This window comes from Enoplosus armatus, chromosome 15 (genome assembly GCF_043641665.1).
Source record: "Enoplosus armatus isolate fEnoArm2 chromosome 15, fEnoArm2.hap1, whole genome shotgun sequence".
Classification (NCBI taxonomy): Eukaryota; Metazoa; Chordata; class Actinopteri; order Centrarchiformes; family Enoplosidae; genus Enoplosus; species Enoplosus armatus.
In genome coordinates this window covers 16,569,180-16,593,509 of record NC_092194.1, presented here as the reverse complement: position 1 = coordinate 16,593,509, position 24,330 = coordinate 16,569,180, and the positions used below count along the sequence as shown (strand labels likewise).

Genomic DNA, 24,330 nt, shown 5'->3' with positions numbered 1-24,330 from the left:
AAAAAAGACTTCAGCTTGTGGTCTGGGAAATTGTCATGTGTATTGTTTGACATTTTCTCGACTAAACGCCTTTGTGGCAGATACCTCCAGGATTTGGCAGGATCTTGGCCTGTGAGGCTGAGAGTCCTCACATCACACCTTCTGTTGGGCTCAGGCATGTAGAGTATCATATCGAGGTTGAGCATAATGACAGAGACGATGAGTGTTTTAGCATGTGTAAAAGAGAGTGAGGGCATGAAAAAATCCCCACATTCATTTCCTCTGTCTTACTCCTACACAGTCACACACAGGGAGAGCACCTGGCCACGCTCGCAGGGTTTTCTATTGACACATGTTGTCTGAGCCCCTCGAGGGAATTTGGAGACAGTTTGATTGTATGTGGGCTATGATAAATAACCTGTGGTCTCTCTTGCGTCCCAGTGATGGATGCTCTGCAATACCAGTGCAAATATAAGTTATCATTTAAGTCGGAGGGATTTCTCAGAAGTGTGTCTTTAAATGTAAAAGATGAGAGCAATTTTTCAAACTCAAATGACACTGAGAGATGTATGCGAATGAGCCTATTTTGTGATTCACTGTTTTCCATTGAAATGCTCTGAGACTTCGCTCTGATCTCTAACTTCCTCCAGCTGTAAGATAGTCAGATAAAGTTGTGTTCTTGCACTCAGGATTCCTCTCCTCCCTTGCTTGACTCCCATCCCTCCTATTTGTCTTCCTCCTCCTCCTCCTCCTCCCACGGTTTGGAACAGGCAAAAAGGCTACGCAAGGACACATCTGAGCCGCATGCTGTTCTTGTTTGCCTTTCCCAGATTGCCCTGCTGCTCGCCCTGGTGCTAGTGGGAGTTGGCAGTCCCCCTCATCATTTTATCTCCTCTGTCAGATCCTACAGTTATCTCCTAACCATCCATGGAAGCTATGGAAGCCCCAATTTTTACATTCTCCACACTAAAACTGCTGTTGACTGTGACTGATCTAAATAAAAAGACAACAGTAGCAATAAACTGAATAATCTTACAGTAAGAATGCAGCACATACATGCACACTGCATGTCTTTTTTGACTGAGCAAGATATCTAATGATTGCTTTAAAGGATGCCAAGTTGTGAACAGAGACAAAATGTGTGGCATTAAGTTTAGATATCTCCCTTTCGGTAGGCAGGGAAGTGTTTTCAACATTTATAAACAACACTGTATGGCAAAAGAAATATGCAAAAACTCATTAAATAATCAACTTGGTGTTCAGTGCAATGATTTGTTTATGTCCACTCAAAACGTCAATAAAAGCTCCTAAAATTTGCTTTGAATAATTAATTTGGGCAACAGAATTTTGTTCAATAATAACATGATATAATAACATTGATATTTAAGCCGATATGATGGTGCAATTTAAGTTCAAATCTTAGATACAAGGTGAGCACAGCAAAACAAAATCAGAGGGCTGGCTAACACTGGAACATTAACAATTAAGTGTTGATTGTTGTGCCTTGTTCTTCTAATTAAGAAAATTAAATGTAATGAAACAGATGAATGGCTATTGTAAAGAGTGGAATCTATTCATTAAAGCACAGCTTGGCACTCAGCTGGTGTTACAACAGCGCCCTCCTCTGCTCTTTGCAGGTACTTTAGTGCATGAACTGCTGCAACACTGCTGCCCCCTTGTGCAGCTTCTTCTCGGAAATGGCACCATCAACACCACCACCATCACTTTGATGTTTGGAAAGGGCTTCTTGGTGCAGCAGTAGGTAATGGAGAGAAATAAAAATGACACACTCGAAGGCTTCATGAATATTTTAAAACTTTAATATACAGTGCTTCATAAATCATTACTAAAAACACAGGTGGTAAAAATCAAATCGAAAACAAATAAGTTACACTGTAGTAAAAAGCACTTGAGATTCCCTTCCGTTTTTCATCATTAGTGTGAACCCCATATGAAAATAGCATAGAAAGTATGCAAACATAGAATTTCATTCATATATATTTTCTAATCTTTAGCTAAATAAACCTTTTGTCCCCTTTAAAATTCCCTTAACCAACTGGATGAAATGAGGAAAGTTTACAGCTGTGTGTTTGTGTCGTGGCCTCGATTTCATCTCCAATTCTTCTTTAAAACAACAACAACAATTTCCCCCCGTGAGAACCTCAAGACAAGCCCAAATAAAAGGGAAATATAAATTAACATAACAAACGTGAACAGTCTGCAAAACTTTTTTCTTTTTTTTCCGACTGGCATACAGTTTAACATTTGACCTCAAAGCACTCTCACACGCACGCGCACACACTTTTAACAGTATGTCCACACACACACACACACACACACACACACACACACACACACACAGTCTGTGCATAGACCCAGGTTTAACTTGTGGAGTAACTGGTAATTGGAGCCGTTTTGCCCTGTTGCTCCCCCAAACTCCCCACTGTGGTTGGAAAATAACCCTTTAACCCATTTGTTGCTACGGCAACAGAAGCTGGCTCCGGGCCGAAGGGCTTAACATAGAGATATGTAGAGATAGACGGATCACAACATGCCGTTTCCATAGTCCAATTCAGTGCCTGATATCAGCAACAGGGTAAACAGGAAAAAAAGGTCAACCATAGATACACATGTTGGTGTTAGACAGATGAAAATATCGAGCTGGGCCTTTAATAACAGTTTGTCCACCTCAGATGTTATGAATTCTTTCCTAACCAACACTCACACAGTCAAATCTGCATTTAATTTTTATTATATCTGGGACATATATACAGGGACTTTAGTGTGAAAATATAAGCGTCATTACCACATTCAGAATCCCTTATAAAAACCTGCAACATTTTAGTTAAGTTTGGTTTGCAGAAAAGAATACTTCTACCTCTCTTTATGCCTTCTTGTTGATGACAGTAATAATATTTTTTGTGTTTACAGTCTGTGGGAAGGGTAAAAAAGTAAACTGTCTGAGAAATGTCTGAGTAGAGAACATATATTATAGATGTTGATATCTAAACTGACGACATTCAAAATCTCCTTTTAAAACCTGCAAAATCTGGGTTAAGTTTGGTTTACAGTAAAGAATGCTTTTGCTTCTTTAAAGGCCTGTTCGTATCAGCCAATTGTTCAATATTATAAAGAGGAACTGTCATAAACATTTATATCAGTTTCCAAAACGTGTCTTGAATCAGTTTGTGCTGTTTGTTGTCTTTCCCCCTTTGTTATGTGTATCTATAGAGACCTGCGGTTTCAACAGTCCGAGTCAGTAACTCCTATCAGTTACAGGGTTGACAGCGAGGCATCCAGAGCAGCCAGTTGTAAGCATGACACAGGGAGGAGGAGGGAGGGCTTGGATGCTCAGGTAACAGGGGGTCAACTTGTTCTATTGCACATACATTTCTGCCTTTTCTTCATTTCTGGCTTCCAAAAAATCTCACAGTTCTAAACAGGCAGCAAGTAGCATTATTTAAGTTTTTTGTTTAAATAAAAAAAAAAAAAGGACAAGTACGGAAAAGCGCTCAGTTAAATTGCAGCCGAAACAAGGATATAATAATAATAATAATAATAATAATAATAATCATCAACAATAAAATTCACAAAAACAACAATAACCATATATAGCTACACAGGCAGAAAAAGTAACGTTTACCTGTATATATATATTTATAAAAAAAAACAACAACAAATAAAACAACAGTGTAAAATTGATTGTCATTTCAAGATAAAAAGCATCAAAACATCCAAGGCATCAACAGTGAGGAACAAACTGGGAGGAACTATAAAAAGTGACGAGGGCTGGGGGGGAGGGGGGGTTCACAGAACTAAAGCCCAAATGAACAACACTCACAGAGAGAGGGAACCCATTTGGTGCACATCATGCGTCTGAGAAAGCTTTTGGCAGCCTTGAGCGAAACAAAGGCAACAGTTTGCACATGCCATCCATCCATCCGTCCGTCCGTCCATCCATCCATCATCCGTCCATCCATCCATCTGTCCGTCTTAGAGCAGAGAAACTAACAACACAGCCCTCCGTTCGTTCGCCTCGCTCCCCCAGCTGACAGATTTCAGTGTTCATATTGCCAGAACTTCATCCAGTTGGGATGCAGCTTAAGCAAGCGCGTGCTGCGGCTCGTTGAGAGGAGGGGAGGGGGGGGGTCTAAGAAGTTCCACGCCCGTCACGACGCAGGGAGAGACTCGAAGTGCTGAGGAAGGCCGCGGCCTGGCGTGGAGAGCAGGACAGCGCCGAGAGAGGCGGCATGGCTTTGATTTGACCGAGCCCTGTGACCAAGAGAGGTAACTCTTGAAAAGCTTTTCAAGCAGAGTAAAGGGGAGTTGGTGAGTTTTGAAAAGCACATATAAACCCATTATTACACACACACACACACACACTCAGTCCACACATTCACAAACACATACATGGGAGTAAATCTGTCCCTGAATGTGCCAAGCAACGGAAGTCTTCTTGTTACACAAAATATACACAAAGTTCACAGGAGGGATTCTTCTTTTTTTCCCCAAACTTTCCTCCTCCCATCTCAGAGAGTAAAGCCACGCTGCACGGAGCAGTCACTGTGTTGCGGCCTTCCTCTTACTGCCAGTCTTCGTCGTCCTCGTCCTCCCCGTCCGACGAGTCGTCGTTGGTGCTGTCCCCGCCCACCTGTCGCGTCCCGTTCTGCTGCCGCGCGGCGAGGAGGGCGGCGGCTTCTGCGGCTGCTTTTGCCTCGGCCTCCTTCTGGCGCAGCGCTGCGGCCTTCTTCTCCTGCTCGGCGTGGCTCTTCATGTGGGCGCTGCGGCTCTTCACCTTGTAGAAAATCCTGCAGGAAAGAGGGAAAAGCTTAATGCTAAATAAATCCCTTTTCAGACGTTGAACTGCATCAAACTGCTGATGTCATGGCTTTCTGTCATTCAGATAAATGTGTGCATTACATTTGTTTTCCTTACAGTCTGATGCAGACAGGACCTTTATAAAGAGCCACACTGCTCACACTAGATCTGTCACCTGGCAGTGGCGCCTCTGCTGAGTTGGAAAGTAACATCAAGGATGAAAAGTGTTCTCTGTTCTCTCACAGGCTGCAGCAACGACAGACGAAACTGATCTTAAAGCCGTTGGAAATGAATAATTAATTGATGACCACTGGGAAGCTTGCCCCGCTTCTCACTTGTGAATCCCCTTCGACACTCTTATCAATTTAATAATGTGTTAGATGGAGAATTCTGCTGCTTTTTGTAAAATGTCCAACAATGCAAATGACAGTTAAGTGTTAAGTTGTGACTCATATTATTCTCATTTGCTCACAAGTTGCATTTTATTGGATATCAATTTATTCCATGTAGAATGAAAATTAAAAATATTAAGAGGAAGACAGCTGTTCTAATTATTATTGGGGTCGTATGAATTTGTTTTTTCTGCACCAAGGGGAAAATATATATATATATATATTTCTACTTCTACTTGTCCACAGTCAGCATATTAGACTGATTTTATTGTATTAGTGTTAAGGAGATGACAATTGAGTCATACATTTATTACACTGCTCTTAAGAAGGAGGATATGTTTAATCTCACAGTATATTTAACACCTTGTGCAGCTGTGGATTTAATGTGACAGTATTAAAGTCAGACTACATAAAGACATTTATGTGAAGAGGTGCATGTCTGACAGGGAAAACAGCAGTGTAGGAAAAACAAAAAGGCACTTGAGGAGAAAAAAAAAAATCAAAAACAAAATTCTTGTTAGTTCATGGAAGTTTGGTGACCTTCTGCAAATTCCCAGAATACCAAAACGCAACTTCAACGTGAGCAGAAGTCTGAAATGGGAACCGTGAATGCAAAAAAGGCGATTCTAATTTGGAGTGTATAGAAAGCACAAAAATAAATGTCAGAAAGATACTAACTGGGAGCCCCCACATCATGTTTATTTATGATATATTGCAATAATACTGGAGGGCTTAATTGGGTGCTAAAACAGGCAAAATGTGCTCAATGTTCAGCACTGCATGTAGAGGGTTCTTACACATTTCCTGTTTGGAAGTCAGTACTTTTATAATAGTTTTTACTCTCTCAGTCTCCCTTCACTGTGGTCACAGTTCAGGATGATGCATGGAAATTAAGGGTGGTTAACAGAACAATGAATATCACAGCATGTGACACAGCAGTGGATCTGTAGCTGCATCAAATGTGCAGCCGTGTGCACTGGAACTGAAACTTTTGCAAACCTTTCAGTGGCTGTAATGCTGTAATTACACCAATACCCCTTGGTTGCATTTCCTGTAACATGTAGTATCAGACTGTGTAGTGGTGGCTAATCTGTAATGAGCACACTTTGAGCAGGGTAAGTATTTAAAAGGGTGAGTGAAGCTCTTGTCAAATCACTGGGTAGAGTTGCATTGACGAGAGGCGCGATGTGCCGTATCTACTCTGTGTTTCAGTTGCTAGGACACAGTTGGCAATAACAGGCCCGGTGTTGCCAGAGGACGGGCTGTTATTTAATCAAAGCATGACAGGATGGTTTGGTTCTTTCAAACACCGTGAGACATTTGCCTCTATTTACCGATACATATTCCAAGTGGGCAATAGCAGTAGCAATATTTCCTGCAGAAATTCGGCATTTTATATCTGGCTAGTTCAGACTAAGGCCACTTATGTAACTCAACTGGACTGCTGCTGTCAGCTTTGCATAAGTAAACAGAGCCATGCCAACGTCTCCAACACAACAGCAGTGACATTTCTGACCACTGACCTGCCACATTTCTTGCAGGGGAACTCGCCCTCCTGACCAGCTGTGCCTTTGTTGCCTGTCGAAGGGCTGGTCTTGCGTGCGTTGCCGTCGTAGCGCGTTTTGGAGCTGGGAGGGGGTGGGTGAGGCGGGTGGATGACCCGGGACAGCGGCCGGTCCCTCCCCATGTCCTCCGGGCCTTTCATGATCAGGACGGAAGGCTGCACACACAATAAAAGTGAGAGGTACAGTTAACATGAGAGACGTTTAACACAGCCACTGGGGTCCATTAATGAAATAAACAATGAGCCTTAACCTACTTTATGAGCACCTTTTATGTCGGAGAGTATTACAAAGGCATGCAAACGTGCCAGTTAACAAAGACATGGACACACTGTGCTAAATGCAATACAAATAACGACGATAAAGACTTCTTGTCGAGTCATTGTTTTGCTGACAGACATAATGTGGTTACACAATCCAGAGAGGCCAAGTTATCTTTCCTTTAAAATGTCCAGCAGGGGGCAGCAAATCCAACAACCATCCACATAAAAAGGAGCAAGTGGGCAGAGTTCAAAAGGACAAACATGTCAAGGCTGATGAGGCCAAGTGAGGTTTCTAACCAGGAACATGGGGATATTTAATCCAAAATAATGTTTATTTAATGTAATCCTGTTTATCTTGCCTTGAGTTTTTAAGGAGAACTCTTAATGTGCAAACAAACAAATAATAATAAAGAATATTAGACAAAAATGATAACTCCTATAAACAAAGTATCACAGTATTAATAACACATACAACAATGACAATAATCATGATGTTTCCTTCTGAAAGACTAATCTACTTTTTGCATGGTTGTATTTTTTATTAACTATACATTACATTAATAACATAAGTATCTGTAAACTACATTTGAAAAAGAAAGAAGAGGGAGTGTTGCATTATGGGTCGTTTGTAGCCATAATGGTGCTAGGCTAGCAAGTTTCGTTGAGTCCGTTATTAGTGAGTCAGTCCTAAAAGTGTTTATGAAGCCCAATTAAGGCGATGAGTTTCTCATAGCTAGTGTGACGTGTTTTGCTGCCACAGAGGAAATAAATTCTTGACGTGGGACAACTAATCCAAAGCAACTCCCGACATCTTTGTTGCACAAACAGATCAGGAACCAAATGACCGAACCTGTCAAGCTGCCAAGAATTAGCGAGGTCACTGAGCGTCGTGATGAGGAGCTCAAAACGACTGTTTGAAAAATGCTAACAGAGTGAGAATCACCTCCAAGAGCCTGACAGGAGAGTGTGCGAGTATGTGACTCATAAAGAAGATGAAGCATTACCTGCACCCTGAAAATATACTTGGATAAGATACACAAATGTGCATATGTATTTCATGTTTCACTTTTTGTACGATTACGAGAGAAAAGGCTTCAAGGATGAGGACTATCTTATCCTTAAACTATCAGTATCTCAGGGAAACTTGTGTGTATCTTCAAAAAAGACATTTTCCAAAAAAGAGGGAGTCATCTTACATTCGGTAACCTCAGTAAACATGGTGACATTTCAATATGGTTATAATCAAAAAAACAACTAAAGAAGAGACACTTCCTAGTAGGAAAAAAAGAGGGCTCAGAGCAAACTGATCACATACAAAAACAACCAACTTAAAATGGTTATGGATACGGTTCTAACTCCAAAAATGGATATCTCCTCCTGTGGCAGTGGTTCCACACTGGGAGTTAGTTAATGTTGGAAAGTACAGAACAGCGATGTTACAGGTTACAGAATGAAATCATATTTTTCATATCTTGAGGGCAAAAGGTTCCTTCATGTGACGCATAAACAAAATGTTCCCTTATCTACTCATTTTATTTATTCGTTCAGTCATGGGTTCCTTTCCCATGCAGAGCCGATGATCAATTTCACACTCACGTTCTCGGTGGACTGCAGCGTGTGTGTCACCCTGGCGGGGCCGACATCCTGTTTCCTGTCGACTGACCCTTCCCACTTCCTGCTGTCCTCCTCCCGCTGCGGCTCCAATCTGTGAGAGCCCTGCTGACCCAAGAAGAAGAAGAAGAAGAGTGTACGTGTAAGACACAAGCCGCTAGTATAGACATTTGCAGCCAGACGCTAACTAGCTTCCCTGTAGTGGAGTGTGTACATGATAACTTTCAAACTGCATCTTTTGAGCAGATTTCTTTGCACCGTTACCATAACAACCACCACGACTGTACCTGCAATGTTTCCGTGGATAAAATAAATCTGAGTCTACATGTAATACTGAGGAAAATATGGTGACAGAGAGAGCTGCAGCAGTTCACACACTCCATTTTAAGACTCAAGTGGTCAATGAAGATATTCTGAGCTGTGTTATTTCTGAGCTGACACTCTGCAGTTTCACATCTAATTAAAACTCTGCCGTTTCATGATGTCACCCTGCAGTCAAAACCGCCACGTCCATTCTGTTGATTTCTAACCAGATCGGTCCATTAGATCCCCGTTCACTTGACACAACGCTCCTGGAGCATTTTTGCAGAAGCTTGCAAACAGTTTTAGCTTCCTATAAAATCAATTTAAAATCAATATTTTGTATCCTGCGGTTGTTTCTGGGACACAGATGTTTGTAACAGGGTCTTGATTCTCCCTGTGGAGGCTTATTTCACTAAAATTACCAGCTGTTTCTGCAGTACAGATATTAAACATGGCATGTAACTGACCTTGTGGTCCATCTCCTCCTCAGTGGTCCTGCTCTCCAGAGGCTCTGCCTCGCCATAGGTCAGCGTCCCGTTGCGGCCGATCTTGACGTGTTTCTTGTAGGTGTAGTAAAACTCCACACACTGCGCCACTGACTTAGTGATCACCTGTGAAACACACACACTTTTAATGGAGTTTTAATCTCTCTTTTTTAAATGTCACTGCATTATATTGAGCACAGAAGGTCACATGTCAGGTCACTTTGGAGCTGCTAAGTAGATACAACCACAGTCTTATGCTGCTGAAAAGCAAATATTATTGAGAGGGAATATACAAGACAGAGCAACCTCAGATGAAGTGCAGCATTTCATTCATTCATTTCCATGCAATGTCTGTTTTTATTCAGTAGATTTTGTGTTGTTTTCTGTATTATTGGTAACCCTGATGAATAAACGTCCTTCTTCAGATAATAAAATAAAATTTGATTTGTTTTGAGAGGCTTCATTGCGGCTACTCACTGCAACAACCATCTCAACAACAACAAAAGGCCTGAAGCACACTCATAAATCACATTTTAAATGCCTTTAATCTGGTGGCTTGGCCAATGAACATTGTAAAACTCTGAAACTGATAATTTGGCCTCATCCCTTGATCGCTGAAGTGGTTAAGACAAGAAAATTAAATAGTGTTGCAGTCTTGTGGAAAAGCAATAATTGACTGCGACACTGCAAATAATTAAACAAGAAGGAAACATTGTTCCAGAATGACTGTGTTTCCCTTTCCTCGCCCACCCACTGTCAGGGAAATATTGTGTGCTCACTGCTTTTTTTGTAAACTGGAGGAAATCTTATCAGCACTCCTAGAGCTACCAGGATTTAGAGTTTCTATTTTCCTGTTCTTATGTTTGAAACCACAACATACCTGTTTCTGCACCATGAAGAAGTCCTTCTTGTATGCAGTGATGCCTTTGTTGAACTGGCGTCTCTCAGCTGCAGTCCAGCTGTCTGATCCTGAGGGGGAGGAGGGGGGGTGGGGCCAGCAGAGAGAGAGACAGACGAAGATAGAAGGAGAGAGAGAGAGAGACAGAGAGAGAGAGAGAGAGAGAGAGAGACATTTAAAGAGATGCAGCATGTTAATGGCAAGTTTAATACTCAATAAATTGCTGCCTCCAGACTATATTCTGAATGTGAAGAAACGCAGACAAGTTCAATCCCACCCCCATCCTTAGAACCACACACACACGCTCAAATCACTTGATAAACAATGGCTCTCCTGTCTTCTGCTTGGGATTAACCACATGCTGTAAAACCCCCTCCCTACTCCCCTCGTCCCGTTGACCCTGACAATCCTCCACAGTCACCCACTACCCCCCTCCACCACCACCCTGACACTCTCACTACTGCAGCTGCGACTGCTTTGAGACTAGAAAGTCACTGTTGGATGGTAAAAAAAAAGAAAGAAAAGAAAGTAGGGGAAGAAAAATGGGTGAAATCAGGATTTTCAACTAATTGTGAGCGTTTGTTTTGGGGCATCAGCTGGGTGGGGTTTATCAGATGAGGCAAAAATGGATGCCAGATTAGGGGAATTATTTCAGACCAATTGGGTTCAACTTCTTCTGTGACTGATAATTGACTTGTCACTGTCACAGAACCATGTTGGTGCAGTAAATCTAGGGCTGCAATTGATGCTAATTATCAATTGCCCTGCCTACTATTTTCTCGATTAACTGGATAACTGTTTGGTCCAGAAAATGTCATAAAATAGTGACAAATGACTGTTACCTAAACCTAAAAGTTGATACCTTCAAATAGTTTCTTTTGTCTGCTAAAAACCCCCCTGCCTCTAAACGATCAATTCAATGTCACACAATACAAGAAAAACAACAAATCCTCACAACTAAGAAGCTGAAAGTTGGGATGGATGACAAACGATTAATCAATTATCAAAATAGTTGACTTTCTGTCGATCAACTAATAAAACTAAGTAAATCACATTCATTTATTTTGGTAGGTAAAAGTGGAAATTCTATTAAATGCTATCTTTATGAGACTTACCTGAGTAGTGGTAGTTCACCAGATGTTGAGATTTGGGGAAAATTGGATTCTTCAGCATCAGGAGGGACAGCGCAGCCTGAGAAACAAACAACATGGCAACATTACTTTAAAGTGAACAAACGTGGCAACATTAGCTGCACGGCACACATTGTTATGAGCTTTTATACCGCAGGTCCACTCCTGCCAAGCAAGCGGACTCCTGTTCTGTCAGGCGCTCCAACTGAGCTTCATAAACACGTAAAAAACACACCGAGCCAAACAGCGTTGCTTACAGGTAACCAGGCAGGGAGATAAACATCGCTCTCTTTTTTTCCTGCATGTATCAGGTACCTGAGTTTATTATATCGTGATTATACTCCTCTGCCACTGTCAAAATAAGAATTAACTTTGAGCTCTTTGAAAAGAAACCGTCAGACTCATGCATGAATGTTGAAAGACGGCAGTTTGAGCCGGACTGCTGCAGAGAGTGGGCGCTTTGACACCCCCCCCCCCCCTTGTAGTTTCCTTGACAACGTTGGACCAGTGCTGGTCGCTAGGGCCTGAAAGCTTCACCAGTACTTCCACAAAGCACACTGGCTCTGCATCAGGCTGCCAGTCAACTCCAGCTTGCACATCGTCAATAATGGAAGTATTGATTTAGGATCAATGCTTAAGTCACCGTGAAGACAATGCAACGTATGTAATGTCTTTCTCTCTTGATCAGTGTCACATAATTCATCTGTAATTAGATCAACTGAAATTAATTGTTATGAAACAGGTCTTCTTCACACAAGACAAATAGACTAAAAATAGTTAAAAATGTGACTTAAAAACCTATGTAAAATAACTTTTGTTCCAATATTGCTTTATATAGCCATTTGCTTTTATGTTGTAAAGAACTTTGTAAACTTCGTAAGAAAAGTGCTCTATAAATAAAGTTTATTATTATTATTAGAGCTGCAATGATAGTCAATGAACCGATTAGTCGATCGATAGAATCCATTTACATTAAGAATTACTCGTTCAAGTCATTCTTTTCTGCAAAAATGCTTCTTAAAATGTGAGAATGTGCTGCTTTTTCTTGTCTTAACATTAATAAATCAAAAATTTGGACTGTTGGTTGGATATTTGAAGATATCTCATTGGGCTCCATGAGGTCTTTTTTGTTTAATAATATTTCGGAGAAAATAACTGGCAGACTGATTATGATTATTGTTATTATTATTATTATTATTATTATTATTATTATATTCCCATTCCTGTTTAATTCAATAATAAATGTGACTGTCCTCGACTGGTATTTCAATGGGGGTGACGTGACCAGGAAAGAGCCACTTGAGATGCTGCCTCATAGCGTTTAACAGTAACCGCTGTTTGGCCTCATTACCACAACCAGCGCATTGTTCCTTTTGTTTTTTGTTACATTTTACATCAGTGACACGGTGTATTTATCATTATTATACGGGCCGTTTTATATGAGCGCTCGTTTTACACAGTGGTCAAAGATGAGCTCCAGTTGCGCTTGAAGGAATACAACCTTGGATATCTGCACTGAAAGCTAGACTTGCCCTGATAATGAGCTCTGATGTAATTACTGGTCTGACGGTGATGCAGTAGGTATGAGACACAGGATGCATCACTGCTGCAGTATAGGTGGGGCACCCATCCGACCAATCAGATTTCTTGGTGACATTTGTGAGCTAGTAAGCATTCATGACCTTCCTCTGGCATATTCATGCATTAGATGTTTTGGCTGGTTGCTTTCAAGTACGGCTAAGGAATATGTGTAAGCCAGGGTACTTTACTGTATAATGCTGTACATCTCAGCAGGCATCCTGAAGGCAGAAATCTTTTCCCCCTCATCATGCTGAGTGAAGCCCTGACCTTTGCTTTCTGTATCTGCAAATATCTCAGGACAAAACTCCAAGGTGGAACATGTCTCCGCTCAACTACGGATGCAACTAACGATTACTTCCATTATCAATGAATCTTTTGGTCTACAAGAAATTCCCATCAGTTTCCCAAAGCACGAGGCTTTCAAGGTCTTGTTTTGTCTGACAATCAGCCCCAAAAACGAAAAGATATTCAGTTTATTCACATAAGACAAAGAAAAGCAGTAAATGCTCACAACTGAGAGGCTGGAACTAGAGACTTTATGGCATTTTTGCTTGAAAAATGACTATTAATCGATTATCAAATTAGTTAGCCAAATCGTTTCAATTCTACAGTTACCCCTTTGCATCACACATCCCTGCAGCCCTTCTGCTCTACACAGCAGCGTTACTCAGCCTCTGGCTAAATAACCAAACGGTTTTACTATCTTAGTCATCTCAGGCCACCACAGAGTTTCAGTGCATAGCATCCTGAGAGTCTACGGATCAGTCACTTCCGTTCAGTAATCATTGAGAGCTCAGATGAAGACATTCAATCACTACATTCACATGCACACAAGAAACCAGGTTAGCGGAGGGTATCAGGTTAACGCAGGAAGTCGGACATGTGTACGTGCACTGCAACAAACCTGATTACTTTAAACCTTGCGTTTGCATGCAACTGGTCAGTAATCAGATTTTTACTCTCCTACCTGCTATGTTTTTTTTAAATAAGCCTGGCATACTTTCATTGTATTAGGGAGATGTGAAGCTACACTTTGACATGTTTTTGTCCTGGTTGGACTTTGGATTTAATTATTTTGGATACAAGGACGCACCGCTTTGAATAATACAACACCACCACGCTGGAGAACTTGCATATATGTAAAAACCCTCATGACAAACCTGAAGAAATCCAGTTAGTGCAAAATGCCCAGGTAGTTAACAGTATATACACTGCTGTAATCTGCTTCTGTGCAGTAACAAAAGCTAGTCATAAATTCCATTAATGCTCTCAGGGACATAAGTAATATAATTATGTGTGGACTGTGCATGGGGCTCTACATTTTCCTTTATTCAAGACAAGAAAGCTAATGCTTTAGAGAGAATGAACATTTTAAATGGAAGATATCTCAAAATCTATTAAAATATTCCGTGTGACACCAGATATTTTTATAGGAAAACAGGTTTTGCACTTTTTATGTGTCAAGGAAATCTTTAAAAGGGGAAAACAGGTCGGTGTGCATGTGTGGGTTAAAAGAAAACCAGACTCGAGTTTGCACAGGGTAGAACGCAGCTCGTTTTTCTATTAAATCATGGAAAACCCTGCCTTGTCAGTCAATATGGATCGCTCTGTGGTGCTCACCATTATGTCCCCTTTGCACTCGTACAGACAATGGTGGGCTAACTCCTGGTTGGTGCCTCCTCCACTGAAAACACTGGAGCAGGCCAGGTGCATGAGGTCTTCCACTGCAAGAAACAAGAGGCAGTGATTGTGAGCAACAGAGAAAAACTACACTTTTTTTATTGTTATATTTCATACAGGGGTGACAATATTTAAATGCCATATAATATTAAAGCTTGTAGGGAGAAAACCTGTAATTACACGATAATTGATTAAAATGTTAAACGTGTTGTGCTGTTTTGATTTATGGCCAAAATCGTGTTTTATGAGGTCACAGTGACATTTGACCTTTGACCACCAAATTCTAATCCTCCTCGTTCCTACTTGGACATTTGTGCCAAATTTGAGAGGCGTTCCTGAGATATCACGCTTACAAAAATGGGGCGGACGGATGTCTCCAGCCAAGGATGAATTAAGAAATAATTTGCAAAAATTGCAAAAGCTTGAACTATTGAAACTATTGAAAGCACTCAAAGTGCCAGCAACAGAACGTCACGTCTGTATTTCACAAACACGGAAATGACAGACTCAAGTTTTAAGAAAAGTCTGTCTTTTTCTTGCGATTTATATACAAAAACCATCATTAGAAAATTAATTCTAGGAACAGAATGCCAGCTTTACAGTAAATAATGGGAATGTACTTCCCACCTCATGTAAGTCAACAAATCCTGCAGAAGAAATCCTGCTCCTGCACCAACAATCTCTTGTCTGCCAGTATTTATGCTTTCAGTTTCAGGTGATGTAACACATGTGAAATACTGTATTTGGTCCTTTTTTTTTTTTTACCTTTCTCCTGGAAGTCAGGTTTCTCCTCCTGTTCACTCAGCGGAGCCCAGACCAGCTCCGCTCGATGATGATCCAGCTCGACAGCCGACCTCTGCCTCAGCTCTGGCACCTCCGCCTGGTACCGCGACCCAATGTTTATCCGTCTGGGAACAGGACATCAGCGTGAGCTCTTGAGTCAAGACATCGTGTATCCATCTTGTTTTATTTCTGAGATCATATTTTGATTTCTTGGCTTTTCATTCGGCCATGATCTTTAAATAGTTACAGGAAGATTGTCGAGGCACTCAGGCACGGAGCACCACAATTCTCGCACTGTTTTGAAGTCAAGCTTGTTATACAGCTCTCTTGTGCTCTCAGAATAATGAATAAAATCCAGATTCCTTTCAAATAGTTGTATTTCAAAAACAGAGTGCACTTCTTATATTCACTGAACCGAAAGTAAATTGATCATCCTCATCCTGGTGTGGGACAAAGGTCAAGTTCAAGTAGGAAAAAGGGCTCATTAGCAAACAAATGCATGCATCTCTATAGGCTTACATGTCAACTGAAACCAGACACCTAACTGCTATAGATGGGAAAATCATGCTGTGTTACACTAACACCGACAATCCAGTTCAAGCATGCCCCCTCCCTCCCCTGCATTTCCAGTGGGCCTGCAGTATTTCCAGCTAAGTGTGTGTGTGCGTGCGTGTTTGTGTGTTTGTGTGTGTGTGTGTGTGTGTGTGTGTGTGTGTGTGTGTGTGTGTGTGTGTGTGTGTGTGTGTGTGTGTGTGTATTCTGGCAGCCTCCCCCAGGGAAGGTGGGCTGCTAAAAGTTCAACTGCGATGGCTCTTGTGTGTTTGGGAGTTCACCAGGCCAAGCTGAAAGCATGATTTATGGGAAGCTTCACTGGCTCGCCCCTGACTAACTGCTGAACAGCTTGCACAATGCACCCCCATGAACTGCAACTACAGAAAAGCATCCTTGACGAACAGTTGAAGGGTCAAACTAAATGGAGTCTAAGTGTCCTTAAAGCTCCCCTTCCTCTGTTGCTCTAATTTTCAAAAACATCCAAGCTTATCGGTGGCTGTGTTTACATTTATGGAGTAACTTGGCTGTTGGCCATGTTCTACTGAAGGTCTTATTTGATTCAAATTGTTAACATGCACTGTTGATCACACTGCACTTGAGTTTACATAAGAATATGTTTAAAGTTATAATCCTTAAGATTGTCATGAAATCAAACCCCATTTCTGATATTATTTATGTTATGTATTTTTTATTTTTTTAACAGCCATTCGATGTATTTACATTGAGTAATTATCTCTCTATATAGTCCTTTTTATTATTAGTGGCGGAGTCCGCCATTTCTGCACTGGATTCAGATTGCCTACCTAAGTATGATGGATTCACAGGAGACCATGCAGCATGTAATCCAGTGTAATGTTATCTCATAGATATCAGCCACACTGTTCACTCTCTTTACACTGAGCTGGATTAAGTTACTGCTGATGCTAACAGAACATTCTGCTGCCACTGCTTCACATGTAACGTGTTCACCTTGTGAAACGCCCCTGCCCCTGGCTTTTATTGTGGAGAAGGCACAGGAAACGCAGTTTATTTGTCATCAAGGTTAGCGCAAACCACGATTGGTTATCAAAAATGTGTCTTTAAAACAAAGACAAAGAGCATTTTTTTGACAAGAGACTTTAAATCCTCAGCAAGGTAACACTTATTATATTATATATCACTGTTACAGTTTTTATTGACTTACTTCTTTACTAAAACAATGCGAGTCTGTTTGGCTGCACTGTAAACAGATACACCAGTTAAACTTCTGTTGTATTTCTGTAGTAGTAGCTGCTCAACGAGTGTTTGCTATTTCAGTAAACAGCCCCCCCCCCCCCCCCCCCCCCCCCCACACCAACCCAACCAGGACAGAAATCTTAAAGATCACAACTCTAATATCAACAAAAGCCACATATGGTATATTGTTTAACTCCAGAAATCTGCCTATTTCCAATGTTGGCTAACAAAGCATATCACACTGACACCAGATCACTTCAGGAGACTCCAGAAAACTACATTGTCTGTGCATGTACGTTCAAGAGCACAGACACAGGCCTCTGATGTACTTACTGCCATTAGTTTTCAAATGGCTTTAAGGCTTTCATTTGACAGTTAATATGGAGTTGTTATGACAGGATGCACTTTTATCGAGAGACATCAGACTGCAAAGTTAGATCAGAAGGCGAATGCTGGCACTTATGCTAACTGTGGATGACAGGGTAAAGGATTCCAGTGGTAACAGTGGCGGAGAGGAAGGCCGCTTTAAAAGGATGGGTTTTGAATTTCAAGAAGTCTGCGTTCCCTTTCAAGACATTTCATGATTCAGCCCAGTGTTATGGTCTGAATAATTGATTGCAGAGCTACTACTCCAGCTATGATAATGTACGCTTCTGAGTACCCACATTAATTTCTCTGAAAATGACACACAAACCCCAAACCCGCCCTCTCCACGGTGGGAGAAGATGATTTGGGGATGTTGGGAGGGAAATACTCACGGCTCTATGCTGACTGGAGTGGCCTCGCTCATAGCAGACAGAACTGGTGGTGTGATGTCGCAGCTGTCTGAAGAAGAGCAGCAACACAAAATCCACTCAGTGATATTATCAAAAAGGTCTCTGTCGTGATCACAAGAGTATTTAGTATTTGGATATATAGTACAAGAGCTAAGAAAATAATTCTCTTGTCTTGTTGGTTAAAAACAAGAATATTTAATGCACAGAGGGTCATTCAGTCAGGCTTAATTCTAACATTCATTACCTAGGAATTATACATAAAGACAGATATTATATTATTTATTGAGAATTACTGCCAGATGCTCATTACAAGTGTCCAGAACTTCATGTTTGAATTCCCACAGTTTAGATGTGCTGTGGATAATTCAGGGAGGTCTTATCTTTCTGAACTTTATTTTTTTAACTTACTGGAGCGCAACAGGCTGCGTGTTGCCGACTTGGGCGTTGCAGGAGGCGGCAGGCCCTGGGCGCTGGCTGCAGCAGAGGACAGGAAGGTGGAGAAGTAGAGGCCAGAGCCCTCACGAACAGGGCTGAGGATTGGTGGAGGCGTGTAGGGGGGCATGGTGAGGGGGTTGTCGGCAAGGCGAACGGGGGAACGTAGGTGGCTCTGGTAGGGTGTGATGCTGGAGTAGACAGGAGGGGCGATGAATAAACCAGGTTTAGGCGGCGGGATGAAAAGAGGTTCGGGCCGAGGGCGCCGTTTGGACTTTTTGCCGTCATCGTCTTTCTCTCCTTCAGTTCCTCCATTCTGCTGAGGAAAAATTATTTTAAGAGGTACATTTATCACAGGAGTCTCTGTGTGCGCTGTGATACATAATTTTTTTATTTAATGTAAAAACACACACAAAAAACTCAACAATAGATATGCATGCTCATACAGTCGGCTTTTTGTGTATTAATCCAGAGAAATCCTGGAGAGAAAGAACAAGGCACCCCAACCCTCTAATGTATGGTACATAATGTACAGTATGGCAGTGCTAAACCCTGATAATCTGCCTGATCTGGGACAGGGCAACCAGTTCACCAAATCCCCCCCAAATGAAACAGGGAAAGGAAGAAAAGTGTGGACGACTGAAATGGGGGCAGGGGAGACGTGGAGCATGGTGGGGGGAAGGGAGTGTGTGTTGGCCGGGCGTTGTGGCACAAATGAGATTTAATAGCTGGAGTTTAGACAGACTGAAAACAGATGGAGCAAGACGGTTGAACGCCACCCTACTACCTCCCTTTTCTTTGTAAATTAATTGTGATTGTTTAACAAATAATATGTGTAAAATCATATAAACGGGCCAATTCAAAAATGGCATCAAAGTACACAGACTGAAAAAAACGAAATAAAAAGCAGCAAGGAATTAACGTGTGCCCACCTGCTCTGAGCTCTCCGACAAGGAGTTCCTGAGTGAGCGTCTCCGGGTGACGATGACCGAGGGCTTGTGGTCGGCGCGGCCGAGGTCTTGGGGGTTTGAAGGCCTGGAGGGCCAGTTGGAGGCCGGGGCTGATTCATCTCTGTCGGGAGAGGAGGGTTCCTGCCTTCGCACTGGAACAGACACGGGGATGACAAGCGGAAGGAGGCTGTCGTCTCGATGCCGCTTGGTGTTCAGACCCTCTGAGTCAGTGGGACTCCACGGCCTGTGGGGCTCCTAATGAAGACGTGGATGAGGCGTTACAATGCTACTTATAAATTGATTTCTCTGTAACATAAAACGTCAAGAGCATGGGCAAACAAACTGCTTACTTGTTAAAGTCAATTTTTAATCAAAAAATATTTGCTGCTCCATGCTATTCTATTGCATGCAGCAATGTGACAGCTTCATCCTGTTGTTGCTTGTTATAGATGCGAAACTGCAGCTCACAAGCTCATCACTTTATACTTTCAGGTGACACCTTTTCAAATAAAGGAACTAGTAAAAATCTACTTGTGTAGCTGATACAGTGCACTTTGTAACAGGTAGCATTGGGCAATATGACGGTATATATCACGCGATGGTAGAAATCTGTCCACCAGTAGAGATTTGGCGGGAGCTATCCCTAAAACTTTTTTACTTACATCACAGAACACAATACAGTCAAGCCCTCAAGCCTGAGGTGTATTCCTATGTGACACAAACAATTAAGCTGTGAAAAATAAGCATTGATTTAATTTAAATTATGATGGATTGGATGGTTCAGTGAAAGCGTTTTGTACATCTGCACCTTGCACCAGTACTTCAGTGACAGTCGCCAAAAGCATTCTTCACATTTCTTTCTTTTAGAAACCATAATGAGTGGGGCCTGTGTGCTTTAGAGCAACTATCAACTCTGAAGCAACTTCAAAGTCATCTAAACCACCACATCATAGGCCCGTTGAAGACAGATGCTTTCTGTCACTGCACACTGCATCTTCATGGGCAGGGAGGCATGCAGCAATGTGGCTACGCTGGATCTGTGCTCATTATTGCTGGTGGAAAACTCCAGCCCCTACACCAGAGCGGTGGAGAGATATTCTGCTGAGCACTGCAGGCAGGGCAACCCTGCACCCCTCCCTGTACAGAGGGAGAGGGGGAGGGCAGGCGAGGCCAGGCTGGAGTTTCTCTCCTTTGATGGGATGGGGGGAGGTGTGCAGGCATGTAACCAAACACACTGTCTGTATGATCCAGGGCAAAGCCATGCTGAACTACAGACATACTGACTCAGTGCTGTTTGGCAACAGAACTTGTTGCACAATCAAGACATTCAGCACATAGACAAAGATAAGTGTATGACTTCACATGTTAGTCAGGGTCATTTGTCAGGTTTGAAAGTCACATATGAAGCTGTCTGTGAAGTATATATTTACCGTGTGACAACATTCACAATGCAAAGTCTTCTTTTAGCTACAGATCTTTCTCACAAGGCAGAGCTGAGCAGCTCAGTTCTATGGTGTATACTTCGTTGGGCGTTGATTACATTCAGCATCTCTTCCAGCAACACGTTAATCACAAACAACACAAGTTTTGGCTCAGTTTTCCTGGCAGTTGCTTTAGGCCGTTTGTTCCAGTTCCCGCTCTTGTTCGGGGAGCTAAAGTCCCACTGCAATTATACCTTGGGATAACACAGCTTGCAGCGACGAGTTTAGATATAAACTGCAATGCAATCATTGGGATTCAGAACATTCAGTCCTTTTCTGTTCAAGCTTATTTCTGTGGTTCTTTTGCTTGAGAGGAAACAGCTGAGAAACAGATGAGGGAGCAAAAGAACAAGGTAAACAAAAACACACAGAAAAGGAAAGGCACGGGAGAGAAAAAAGTCAAAAGGAAGCAAGATGAAGAAAAGGTTGGTCAAACAGTTAGGAAAAAAAGCAAACGGGGCACTTACTTTTACTACATGTGATGGTAGAGACTCCATTTCTGAGGCCTTCTGAGCAAGGGTCTCCAAGTTGACCTCCTGCGACACCCTGCGTTTCCTGCGCGTGCTCTGGATGACGCCCGTCGGGGCTGCTTGGATGTCACGGGCCCCGTTCTGGGAGCCCTGTGGCCCTGGAGCAGCCTGATCCAAAGAGCAGGAGAGAAAGGGGTTGTCGGATGGCGCCCCGCCTTCCTTTGAAAGCCGTCGTGATCTGCGAAGCTGCGTTTGGGATTGGAGTTGTGTCTGGGGTTGGGAATGGGACAGGGGCTCAGACTGGAGAGGGGGCTGCAGCGGATCTGAAGGCTGTTGGGGTTCTGGGGTGATATCCTGGATAATTGGTTCCTGGATCTTTGGGGGAGCTGGAGCAGAGGACTCCTGGGAGTGTACCACCACAGGCTGTGGCTGTTGATGAGGGTGTGCATTTTGAGCACCGGGGTAATAGTCAAGCACATGAGGGTTTTGTTGTTGCAACTGCTGATGTTGCATTTGCTGCTGAATTTGGAGCTGTTGCTGCTGCTGCTGCTGCTGCTGCTGCTGTTGTTGCTGCTGCTGTTGTTGCTGCTGCTGTATCTTTTGTTGCTGCTGCTCGTGCTGTATTTGTTGCTGCTGCTGTAGCTGTTGCTGTACATGTTGTTGATGCTGAATGATTTGTTGCTGCTGCATTTGTTGATGGTGCTGCTGCTGAATTTGCTGCTGGATTATGTGATGTTGTTGTTGCTGGCGTTGTATTTGCTCTTGCTTCTGCAGCTGCTGCAACTGGTGTGGGGGTTTTGCTTGAGTTGAGTAGATAGGTGGATTGGGTAGGGTGGTCCTGTTGCCTTGAAAGCTCTGGTAGTAGGCTGGTAGGTGCTGCTTGGGCTGACCAAAGGCCAACTGGAAGGGCTGCAAGACTGAGCTTCCTCCTGGATGGGATGTGCTGTGCTGCTGGGTGTTCAATGCCCCAGGTTTCAAGGTCTCCTGAAAGGCCTGGGACTGCTGCTGTTGCTCCCAGTCCATTCCCCGAGCCTGAACTGCATCCCTGTATGCTTCAACTGCAGGGTTAGGCCCCAGAGGCTGCTTGTCTGCAGCTCTGTTAGGGGGCTGTTGATGTGGCTGTAAGCCAGAAGTCTCATGCATCGACTTTACGAATGCATTCTGGGTCCTTGAATCTGTTACGTTAACTCCTCCGATGTAATTCGCAATGTTTTGTCCCCAGTTAGTCATGGTATTCCAGGAGGCAGCTCTCTGCTGCTGGGACAGTGACGGCTGCTGCTGACTGGGTTCCTGGTGGGGCCACTTCATAGGCACAGTCTGTTGATAATGACCTCGGCTCTGGTCACCCTTATCTGGGCTGAAGATGACAGAGTTGAGGTACATGTGAGTGCCCTGTGGATTGGAGGTCACGGTACTTGCAGCCTCGCTCTGTCCAGGGTCTGAGGCAGTGCCTCCTGGGACATAGTAGGACCCCTCAGGGTGCTGAGAAGCCTCCTTCATTGCTACGCTTTGTTCGTTAAAAAACGTGATGCGTTTGCCTGTTCTTTTGGCGCTGGGTTTCTGCTGGGCTGGTACACTCATGACGGGCATGAATAAGCCGAGCCAGGTGAATATTTTCAACCAAACCAGCTATCAATTCTCCACTGGGAGTCACCTGAATATATCAATCCGAAAATCAAAAGGGTGCCCACAGTAAAATAAATGTTTAAAACTACATTGACATCAGTGTGAGCCGTAGCGAGGTCGACCAAGATAATCTTCTCTTCCCCTCTGAAGTTCTTCGTGACCCACTCAGAGGTTGCCGGCCTGGGGTGAAGAGATCAGAAGAAGTCTGCGTGTCTTTTTCATTCATGGGCAACACCCTGTATAGAGAAAATGAGAGAGAGGTCAAGCATTGAGCCATTAGACTAAAGGGGTCCCCACAGGGGAGTCTCATTATCATCCCCGCCTCAGCAATGTAAAAACCTGCTGTTTGCTTTTTCAACAATAGACCTCCACTGAAAGGTATCGGGTGTGAGAATAGAGGAGGGGAGGGGGTCTAAACTGTGTCATTATTCACTAAGCTCACATGACATGGGGATAAGGTCCTGCATGCAGGCGAACACGTACACCTGCCCTGCATATACTACTGGAACCTTTGGAAGCTAGTTGATAGCTGAATCAATAGTTCCTGGAAATTTCATTACAGGATGTAACTGCATCACGTTTAATGATGGGCACTGACACCAGCGCTGGAGGACAAACAAGCACTGAAAAATGTTCATCACTGAAGCTCACTTACAACACAAACCCCTCATGGCTCCACTGACCTGGAACAGAAAGAAAGCTCTCTTTCCCACCAAACTACCAGAACAGACAGCAAGTTGAATGTGACATAAACCACTCTTTTTACAACTGTGTGACTCATCAGAGGTGAGAGAGAAAAAAAAGGGGGGGAACCTGTGCCCTTTGAACCGTGGCTGCAAATTCGAAAAAAGGAAGGGCAACTGAAAGTGAGCAGGCATGAGTCATGATGACACGATCTATGCGAGGGAAAAAGAGAGCAGGGAAAAAGTAAAAATGGCCTTGCATGAGCTTTGATAGCTTGTAGGGGATTTTGACAATCGCCATGGAAACCTGTGATGATTATCAAAAATATTATCCGATGGCAAGGTTTGGGAGCAGATTTTGACACCGTGCAATCTGCCAAATTTCAAGATGCACACAGTTCCCCGACTGTTTCTGTTAAAATTTCAATCCTTGCTCCATCTGTATGCAATAAAAAAATCTTGTCACTCTTGTGCAGAAGTCAACTTTCTAAAAAAAACAACAATTCAACAATTCATCAAGCTGTTTACATAAATTAATACTAGAATTTCTACAATGTGGTCTTGGCCAAGGCCATCTTTCACAACCTAGGAAGTGACTTGCAATCGTCACCTTTTACTCTGGTGGCCTAGTAAAACACAGTTTCTTAAAATAGGCAGCTG

At 42.8% G+C, this 24,330-nt stretch overlaps 1 protein-coding gene across 1 annotated transcript; it reads right to left on the bottom strand.

Annotated features, from left to right (window-relative positions):
* Positions 1–3,718: 3,718 nt before the first annotated feature.
* mideasb (mitotic deacetylase associated SANT domain protein b) lies at positions 3,719–22,951 on the bottom strand. The gene is made up of 12 exons (XM_070920335.1): positions 21,359–22,951; positions 19,393–19,665; positions 18,437–18,779; positions 18,011–18,077; positions 15,468–15,610; positions 14,643–14,746; positions 11,427–11,502; positions 10,294–10,382; positions 9,396–9,539; positions 8,611–8,733; positions 6,713–6,909; positions 3,719–4,787 (listed from the first exon to the last, which is right to left on the bottom strand). Exons 1-12 carry the CDS (start codon positions 22,949–22,951, stop codon positions 4,562–4,564), a joined length of 3,378 nt encoding a protein of 1,125 aa, XP_070776436.1. The 3' UTR covers positions 3,719–4,561.
* Positions 22,952–24,330: the final 1,379 nt, after the last annotated feature.